The sequence below is a fragment of the Tachysurus fulvidraco genome, chromosome 20 (genome assembly GCF_022655615.1).
Source record: "Tachysurus fulvidraco isolate hzauxx_2018 chromosome 20, HZAU_PFXX_2.0, whole genome shotgun sequence".
NCBI lineage: Eukaryota > Metazoa > Chordata > Actinopteri > Siluriformes > Bagridae > Tachysurus > Tachysurus fulvidraco.
The window spans coordinates 7,511,565-7,522,348 of NC_062537.1; the positions used below are offsets into that span (position 1 = coordinate 7,511,565).

General features: G+C 33.8%; 1 protein-coding gene across 3 annotated transcripts in view; it reads right to left on the bottom strand.

The window, feature by feature from the left end:
• The window catches only part of LOC113638105 (adhesion G-protein coupled receptor G2), a 38,113-nt gene extending 28,712 nt beyond the window's left edge, over nt 1-9,401 (bottom strand). Inside the window, exons 1-8 of one of the 3 annotated variants that reach the window (XM_047805210.1) lie at nt 9,140-9,401; nt 7,946-8,040; nt 5,855-5,971; nt 5,512-5,595; nt 4,652-4,768; nt 4,309-4,392; nt 3,450-3,566; nt 3,067-3,150 (exon numbers count right to left, since the gene is read on the bottom strand). In XM_047805210.1, coding sequence (XP_047661166.1) covers nt 3,067-3,150; nt 3,450-3,566; nt 4,309-4,392; nt 4,652-4,768; nt 5,512-5,595; nt 5,855-5,971; nt 7,946-8,040; nt 9,140-9,267 — 826 coding nt within the window. In that variant the 5' untranslated portion in view covers nt 9,268-9,401. The remainder of the gene's footprint in view (nt 1-3,066; nt 3,151-3,449; nt 3,567-4,308; nt 4,393-4,651; nt 4,769-5,511; nt 5,596-5,854; nt 5,972-7,945; nt 8,041-9,139) is intronic. The other 2 variants (XM_027139120.2, XM_047805212.1) reach the window with 2 other exon arrangements.
• Between the last annotated feature and the right edge of the window lie 1,383 nt (nt 9,402-10,784).

The following is a 10,784-nucleotide window of genomic DNA, read 5'->3' on the forward strand; positions in this document are numbered from 1 at the left end:
ATAACTTTGATATAAATAAAATTATAATCTGTTTGCTTTGGTATGGCTGCTTAAATAAATGACGTGCTCCACACACCCGTGCTCCACACAAAATATAAGAGAAGGCGTCTTCCCCATGCACTCTCTAGAAGCCGCGAGAATTAAAAATGGAGTCGGGAAAAAAAACACGGAAGTGGGAGGGAATGGGAGTCATTCTTCTGGGATTGGGACGGGATGGGTTTTTACCCAGTCTTTTTTTTTTTTTTTTTTTTTTGCGCGGGATTGGGAGTGGGACGGGAGAGGTTTGAAAATCCACTCCCGTGTCCCCCTCTATACGAAACGTAATTAATTATTATTCAGCATCAATTTACTTGTTTTTGTGATACCATTTTCACAGAAACATAAAATAAATGAATGAATTAAAGGGCACAAACATTTATTTAATTTCCTCTGACGGGTGTAGTAGCCTATCTTTTATTATTTTGATTCCTACGTTTATGATGCTCACTTTGGTGAGAATATTAACCACAGAAGAGGATGCATGTTTATAAAATAGTTGCTAAATAAACCATAAATATTTGACTGAAACCTGTCTATTAATATCTGTTTGCATGAACTTTAAGTTTGAAATTTGGTAAATGTTGCCCCGCCTCTTAAATCTGGAGCCTCGTACTTTTAATTCCTTCCTATGATCTCGTGCTGGGTAAACGGACGGAATGTTGTGCTTTGCGAATTACCCATTGCGTGTTGGTAAACGGCGTGTGCTACATTTGCTCTGCCGATTGCGAAACCGCAATAGGGAAACCGTTTGCCAGAATATACCCTGACCGTGAACGAATCGTTCTTTTGAACCGGTTCTTTTTAGTGAACTGGATGAACCAGTTCACCAAATCGGACTGATTCGTTCTAAAGAGTTCGCGTCTTGCGTCAGCGCTGATCCGCAAGTTACTAAAGTTACTCACTTTCAGTCATGCCTGACAGCCCCTCCGACTCTAAATAAACTAATATCCCGGAGTATATGTAACTCCTGTACACTGAACTGAGACATGTGCTGAGAGAACTGTGAGCTCGAGCTGTTGATAATGCGCATTTGTGAATCACTGAACCGATACAGCGAATCATCAGTACAGAACTGAGAACTGTTTCTTTCGGACGCGTCCGACATACTTAGAACCGATGATCTGTTGTTACTGTGCATGCGTAAATCACTGAACTGATACAGCAACAAATTAAATTTTTAGTGGTGTAGTCTACGTGATACGCAGGTGTACGTCGTATACCCACTAGGAAAGGCCAAGGATTTCCGTATACCCACTTAAAAAGCGTGAGGATACGTAACAATATCGTTTTGTGACAGAACTTTCATTCATAAATTCACCCCGTCTGTATTGCGAACACAGACTGTGGTTGCGATTGCGAATCACTAACGTTTTTGGACAATTGGGGCTTCCGTGGCCTGTGACCTGATCTGATGTCACCTACCAAGCAGGAAAATGAGTTGCTTGGCGGTGTTTTTTGGCGCAAATTAGAAATGAACTAACTTACGTAAAGGAAGATCTGAAACGAAAGCAGACTCAAAGTTAGCGCTTAAAGCTACAGCAGCTTCGGGTGACACTTCACCCACAGCCCGAGTACAAATGTATTTGGAAAGCTTTGTAAACTACCAGTTCATTCAGTTCATAATATCCTGCAATGAAAGAGTGTTGGTGATAAAACTGAACAAATGTACATTGAAAATTGACAGCTGATAAAACCTGTGCTCCAGGTCCCATATTCATATAACATTTAAGGCTAAATGCTAAATAGCTCTTAAAGGTATAGATCACCCAAAAATGAAAATTGTGTAATTTTTCAAAATATCATCTTGTGTTAAACAGAACAACGAAACTACACATTTTTCATTTTTGGGTGAACTGCTACATTTAGCCTTAAATGTTATATGAATATGGGACCTGGAGCACAGGTTTTATCAGCTGACTGTCTTTTGTTGCTTATAATAAATTGGAATGTTGATAACACATAAGCAGTCTTTAATAATGCTCTCAATTACATGTAGATGCATATTTTATGCATTAGTGAGTGTGGTGGTGCCTATGGGGTGTCCCTCTAGGATGGGTGCGTATGAGGCTGGGAGGGGGGGGGGGATCACAGTATATTCACTACAAAAAACTAGACTACACCACTGGTCATTTTACACCCTTACCTACGCATATGTCAGGTTTTATATATATATAATTTCTTTTGCATAAATATGGTAATCAAACTCAGTTCTAATCAAAACTACTAAAAAAAATTTAACTTTTTTAATAATTTAGCTTAAAAAAGTTATTTAGCATTTTAATCACACAATGTTGCCAGTTACATGAACAAAAATATTATAGAAATGTTGATTGAAACATTGACACAATGTTTCCCCATTGTTTGACCAAATCTTTGAGTTAATGTTTCAGTTAGAGGAAGGATTTTTTGGGACAAAAATAACATGACCAAAAATGTCCATTAATTTAATTATATCACTAATTTGCATACAAATACAGACAAAATTACCTATTTTTAATTTTTTAAAGGTGAACTGAATTATTTTTTGTGTTTTATCACAGTCTTGGATATATCAAAGATCACTAACAACATTGGCTTTTATGCATTGTTCATTTTTGTTCAGCCCCATTGACTGCCATTATAACCAGATTTTTTTTCATTATATGGCCATGACATGAAAAAAAACATGCATTCTTGCTGGTTAATGTAAAGCAAGCAAGGAACCTCAGTTGGGAAGAGGTAAAATTTGTCATTTTTTGTCATTTTTACTGTTGACCAAAAGGTGGGGCCATTACCCTATTACACAGGCCTGTGCAAAAAAAATGTAGTCTACAGTCTTTGTCTTTGGACAACTCCAAATGTGTTAACATCAAACCATGTGCTAACCACAGTTTAAAACATCCTTTATAATAATTTAGCTCAAAAGGTTATTAGCATTTTAATCACACAATGTTGCCAGTTACATGAACAAAAATATTATAGAAATGTTGACTTATTTTTCCTACAAGCAAAAATACAAAACCCCACTAAAACAAAATGTTAACACACCTGTTATATTATTAGCAGTAGCTGTGGCTGGTGGGCTCATAGTAGTTGTGGTGGTAGTGTTTGTGAGATTCTCTGTCCCTGAACCTTTAAGACAGAAAGAGAATCACCTTTTCCAAAAAAAGTTGTGGTAGAGATTTTCACTTCTGATGTCTTTTTGAATATTTGGTTACATAACTACTAACCCAGAGGGAGAGAAAAACAATAAAATCAAACACTAATAAGTATTTAAATATATATATTAATATATATTAATTAAATATATATAAGTATTTTAATATAATATATTAAAATATGAATATTATTGAATAAAATAAAGATGCTTTAATGGGCTACAGTAACCCAACACTCTAAATCAACATACACATCTTCTTGGTTTTCCTTACCAGATGTAATAACCTGGTGTGTTGCTGATGATGTGTTCATAACATCAGCTGGGGTAGCTGAAATATTTTGTGAAGTTGCTGCTGTTGTACTTGCATTTATTGTCAAGGTGTACGTTACTGAGGAAAAAGACAAATAAACAAGCCAATGAGACTTACAACTGAGAAGAGATGCAATCCCTTGGAACACTGGGATTTTATGGTTTATAAGGATCTAAATAGGAAAAAATAAGTGGCATACCAGATATTTCATAAAATCTCAAAATAGATTAAAAAAACTTCATATGTGTCAGAGCATATTAGATCAGTGCAAAAAATATTGTGTAAATCTTTTTCCTCAGATTGACTATTTCATGTAAAATATGCATTCCCTAATCAACAATTGCTTGCTGTTATGATATCCTAAAAGGGTAGAATACAAAATAAGGAAAGTGAACATTTACTATAAAAATATAAATCATTTGAATATTATTGGCCTGCCCAAGAGGCTGATTTTCTGTATTCACATTTTACAACCTTACCTGTGCTTCGAGACCAAAAATGTCCATTAATTTAATAACATCACTAATTTGCATACAAATACAGACAAAATTGCCTATTTTAAAAATTTTTTAAAGTGAACTGGATTATTTTTGACGTTTTATCGCAGTCATGGATATATCAAAGATTACTAACAACATTGGCTTTTATGCATTGTTCATTTTTGTGCAGCATCAGATTTTTTTTCTCCCTCATTTACTTTTCATGGCCCCATTGACATTGAATGTTGCCAGTTACATGAACAAAAATATTATAGAAATGTTGTCTTCTTTTTCCTACAAGCAAAAATACAAAACCCCACTAAAACAAAATGTTAACTCACCTGTTATATTATTAGCAGTAGCTGTGGCTGGTGGGCTCATGGTAGTTGTGGTGGTAGTGTTTGTGAGATTCTCTGTCCCTGAACCTTAAGACAGAAAGAGAATCGGGTAGTTGTGACTAGTTGTGTATACTTGTGGTAGACATGTTCATTTCTGATGTCTTTTTGAATATTTGCTTACTTAACTACTAACCCAGAGGGAGAGAAATACAATAAAATCAAACACTAATAAGTATTTAAAAATATATTGAAATAAAAATATTATTGAATAAAATAAAGATGCTTTAATGGGCTACAGTAACCCAACACTCTAAATCAACATACACATCTTCTTGGTTTTCCTTACCAGATGTAATAACCTGGTGTGTTGCTGATGATGTGTTCATAACATCAGCTGGGGTAGCTGAAATATTTTGTGAAGTTGCTGCTGTTGTACTTGCATTTATTGTCAAGGTGTACGTTACTGAGGAAAAAGACAAATAAACAAGCCAATGAGACTTACAACTGAGAAGAGATGCAATCCCTTGGAACACTGGGATTTTATGGTTTATAAGGATCTAAATAGGAAAAAATAAGTGGCATACCAGATATTTCATAAAATCTCAAAATAGATTAAAAAAACTTCATATGTGTCAGAGCATATTAGATCAGTGCAAAAAAATATTGTGTAAATCTTTTTCCTCAGATTGACTATTTCATGTAAAATATGCATTCCCTAATCAACAATTGCTTGCTGTTATGATATCCTAAAAGGGTAGAATACAAAATAAGGAAAGTGAACATTTACTATAAAAATATAAATCATTTGAATATTATTGGCCTGCCCAAGAGGCTGATTTTCTGTATTCACATTTTACAACCTTACCTGTGCTTCGAGACCAAAAATGTCCATTAATTTAATAACATCACTAATTTGCATACAAATACAGACAAAATTGCCTATTTTAAAAATTTTTTAAAGTGAACTGGATTATTTTTGACGTTTTATCGCAGTCATGGATATATCAAAGATTACTAACAACATTGGCTTTTATGCATTGTTCATTTTTGTGCAGCATCAGATTTTTTTTCTCCCTCATTTACTTTTCATGGCCCCATTGACATTGAATGTTGCCAGTTACATGAACAAAAATATTATAGAAATGTTGTCTTCTTTTTCCTACAAGCAAAAATACAAAACCCCACTAAAACAAAATGTTAACTCACCTGTTATATTATTAGCAGTAGCTGTGGCTGGTGGGCTCATGGTAGTTGTGGTGGTAGTGTTTGTGAGATTCTCTGTCCCTGAACCTTAAGACAGAAAGAGAATCGGGTAGTTGTGACTAGTTGTGTATACTTGTGGTAGACATGTTCATTTCTGATGTCTTTTTGAATATTTGCTTACTTAACTACTAACCCAGAGGGAGAGAAATACAATAAAATCAAACACTAATAAGTATTTAAAAATATATTGAAATAAAAATATTATTGAATAAAATAAAGATGCTTTAATGGGCTACAGTAACCCAACACTCTAAATCAACATACACATCTTCTTGGTTTTCCTTACCAGATGTAATAACCTGGTGTGTTGCTGATGATGTGTTCATAACATCAGCTGGGGTAGCTGAAATATTTTGTGAAGTTGCTGCTGTTGTACTTGCATTTATTGTCAAGGTGTACGTTACTGAGGAAAAAGACAAATAAACAAGCCAATGAGACCTACAACTGAGAAGAGATGCAATCCCTAGGAACACTGGGATTTTATGGTTTATAAGGATCTAAATAGGAAAAATAAGTGGCATACCAGATATTTCATGATATATCATAATATATTTAAAAAAAACTCCATATGTGTCAGAGCATATTAGATCAGTGCAAAAATATTGTGTAAATCTTTTTCCTCAGATTGACTGTTATTTCATGTAAAATATGCATTCCCTAATGAACAATTGCTTGCTGTTATGATATCCTAAATGGGTAGAATACAAAATAAGGAAAGGGAACATTTACTATAAAAATATAAATCATTTGAATATTATTGGCCTGCCCAAGAGGCTGATTTTCGATATCAGTTACACAGCAAACAAAACACTTAACGTATGTATAAATTACTGTCCATTCCTACTGGGATAGTAGGGCTAATTCTTTATTTTTGCTATTCAATGAAAACCTTTGGGTTTGATTGCAAAAGACGAATATGAGAAGATCAATCAGAATATCAGATTTCATTTCCTGATATTTACATCTATGTGTATTAAACAAACCACCCACTTTCTGTAAATCAAATATATAGAAATATTAAAGTAAATTATAGGATATAACACTGAAAATTTGGCTGTATGTCCCTTGCTTGCAATGACCAGATTGATCCTCCAACCAACTGACATAAACTAATGTTTGTGATGCTTTTCCAACTTGTTTCAATTGTTGTTTGTTTTGGAGGTTTTCTTCCTTTAGCCTTCTCTAAAGCATGCTCAATTGGGTTAAGGTATGGTAATTAACTTGGCCAGTCTAAAACTGAAATGAATTCCTTTGCTTTGTTTGTCATTGTCTTGCTGCAGGATGAAGGTCCTCCCATTTAGACTGGATGAACTTGTCTGTAAACTGACAGACAGAATTTTCTGTAGAATTCTGAATTCATTCTGCTGTTACCATCATGAGTTATACCATCAATAAAGATTAGTGAGCCTGTTCCAGAAGCAGCTGTGCAAGCCCAAGCAATGACACTAGCATCAGCTTGTTGATCTTGTCCGCTTTGGATTACAAGCTGATTCTTTTTTGACACTTTGGCCTTCCATTCACTTTGGTAGAGGTTAATCTCGGTTCCAGATTTTTTCGTGGCTCATCTCTGTATTTCTATGCAAAATGCAATTTTCGATTTTTCTCTCATAATCTACTGTAGTGTTCCTTCCCAAACTGTTTGTTGCTTGGTTGTTAGTAAACCCGAGGCTTCCTAATGGCTCCAAAATGGCTGAAAATTAAGTAGCTTTGCCTCCTACAATCAATCTAACAGGGTACACATAGGCAGCAAGGAAATCATGTCATTATCATGACAATATTTTTGATCAGTTGAAAAATTATTCGGTTTAAATAAAAGGTGTCATGTTCTAAGTTGTTTAACACATCTAGATGTAAATTTCAACAATTGAAAGCTGAAAATCCTACCCTTGCTGTTCCAATACTTACAGAGGTGCCGCATTTCTTTTGAACCTACACATACTACACTACTGAAAGTAACTTCTTTCTTTCTTTCTTTCTTTCTTTCTTTCTTTCTTTCTTTCTTTCTTTCTTTCTTTCTTTCGTCTTTTGTTCTTTCGCTCTTTCTTTCTTTGATTTTGTCTGTTGTTGTCTGATCTCTCTCCCTCCCTCTCTCTCTCTCTCTCTCTCCCCCTCTCTCTCTCTCTCTTTCTTTCTCTCTCTCTCTTTTAAACACCCACTCATTATTCTTTTTACTGATGTAAGTCAGAAGCTTGTCATAGATAAAACTAGTCCAGCGGGTTGTAAGTTATATTCAGGTTACATGAAGCATTGTGTTTAAAGCTAATTTGTACAGACACTTGTACAGTAACTAACATGAAAGAAAGCAACCTGTGGATGCACTATACAATACATCTTAGATGTTTTCATAAATACGATGGCATGTATATAAAATGCTTACCTAGGTGAGACAGCACGAATAGGACATAGAGTAGATGGTCCATGAACTTCTGTGGCCTGCTATGTAACACAAAGAGGCTTGTACTCACCATTCTCCTGTAACAAAGATGAGCAGTGTGAAATGACCACTATAATGTATTTTTTAAGCTGCTAACATACTCCAAAAGCTGACTTTTTTTTTTTTTACATATTTATTTATTTGTCTGGATTTTTTGCAATTTGAATGTGATGTTGAGATTAATTATTGCTGAAAATTAAAATATTAAACTCATTTAACAATTAGATAGATTACATATGAAATAATAGTTCTTATGTGGTGCAGTTTGACATCTAAGTATTTCTCTTTATTAAAATCATCTACCTCAAGACTCAGTAAATTGGATTAAAAAATGATAAATGATCAAATAAGTTTGAAAGTAGCATTCTGTACATCCCAATCCACCTGAATTTACTCTGAATTTTTCCTACGTCTTTATAGTTCATTTCAGCATTAGAAATTTTAATAAATTAATTTACATTCTTCAATACATACAATTTTGTTTTTTGTATTAATTTGCAATGCATTACATATGTGTGCTATACAGTAAAAAGTAAATTTTACTGTATAGCACACATATATACTATAAACAGCTACAGGATACAGATTCTCTTAATATATTTTGTTCTAAAATTTTATGAATAATTTATATATTTATATAATTTATTATATATTATATATAGTGAATAAAGTGGCTAAAGTAACTTAAAATAATAGCACCTAGGAGGAAATAACATTACGAGATATTTCTACCATGTGAACAATGGTTGGTTGTACTGTTTGTCCAGACCATCTGATAAAAAGTCTTTATTTACGGAAGCTTCCCAACATTAGTCATTTTCACACATACTTTTACACATACACAAACTTTTATGGAAATGCTATTTGACTAGTTGACATCCATCATTTAATACTAAATTGGAAATAATTAGAAAATAATATCCATTTAAACATTGTAATTAAAATGACTTAGTAGACTGTCAGATGTCAACACTAGCCTATACTCCAACTCAAATGTAGGTCCTAATATTCACTACAGCACTTAATATTTATTATTCCGATTAAATTCTTGTCAAATTCATTACAAATTAACACATTATTCATTAAGAATTAGAATTACGCAGATTATAGACATAGATTGTACAAGTCATCCGGTACCTTTTAGTCGGACATCGGCGAACAGGTTGTTGGCCGGTGTTTATATTGTCACGTGTTGAAGCGGACACGCATCCAGCACCAGACGGACGGTGATTGACAGCTTTAATCCATTGGTTTCTCCCAACCATCGGGTTCAGCTTTGTATGTGGCGCCAGTGTATTTACCCCTATGAAATGACAGGTCTATGTACCGTGTATGTCCACGAAGAAATCGTGCGTCTATGTTACCCTGTATGTCAGTGTTGATTAACCTGCCTTAAACTGAGGCAGGCTGCCTTGTACAACACAACCCGCCTCTTTTTTTATTGTGACTCACTCTGTCACTATGTCTCACAAATCAATCGCTACATAAAAACTTTCACTGGGCAAAACCTTCAGTATCAGATATTGTACACAAGAAAAATTTAGATGACACACGAAACCAGAAACTATTAAAACATATATATATATATATATATATATATATATATATATATATATATATATATATATATATATATATATATATAATGACGTCATCTGGATCCACCTATGACTTTATTAAACCTGTCACCAAGTTACGCAACAGTTTTTCATTCTTTGTCAGTCCTGTTACTTTATATATATATATATATATATATATATATATATATATATATATATATATATATATATATATAGTATATAAAATATGAAATATTAAAACATTATGACTGTTAATTGTGATACCTGCTTCTATATATTCTGCGTCTGCCAAATTCCATAACTGTAAATGTATTACTTGTAAATGCCTGTGAATTATTGATTTGTGTTTGGTGCAATAACATAAACAAAAGTGTAAAACATGTGCACGAGTCTAACTGACTTTCCATAACAAAATAAATGTGATAAATGTAATAATAAGTGCCATTGTGCCATTGTGAAAAGTCAGACTGTAGATGGTTAGCTGTAGTGTCTGTGATGAGGTATCAAGAAAGGAATGCTACCAGACTTGTTCAGTTTCACCTTCTTCTTCTTCTTCTTCTTCTTCTTCTTCTTCTTCTTCTTCTTATTATTATTATTATTATTATTATTATTATTATTATTATAAAAATGATTACTTAGTACGACATATTTTATTAGCCTACATGATGACCATATTAAGCATAGTAAGCAAATATATTTCAGGTATAAACAAAAATCTTGGTGTTTCAGTTTGTACGTAGTACTTTATTGCCTTGAATATTTCATGAGGCTTGTGGGAGGAAAAGCAGAGAGAGAGAGAGAGAGAGAGAGAGAGAGAGAGAGAGAGAGAGAGAGAGAGAGAGAGAGAGAGAGAGAGAGAAAGAGAATATAACCGAACTGTTTAACCAGCACAGCCAGTTATTGGGTGTGTCATGTTAATTATTTATAATTATTATTATTATAGTTATTATAATTATTCAGTCGTTTCCCATACAATCACGTCGTGCCCGTAGACCAAGGTGAAGTAAGTTTTAGGTCTGATATTAGACAGATATTCAGCAGAGTGTCACATTGGGACCATCAATAATTTACCAATTAAATGATACAAAATTCTGGAGCCTTGTATCATTCGATTGGTCATTTAGTCGTAGGCAGTCATGGCCTAATGGTTAGAGAGTCTGACTCGTAACCCTACGGTTGTGGGTTCGAGTCTCGGGCCGTCA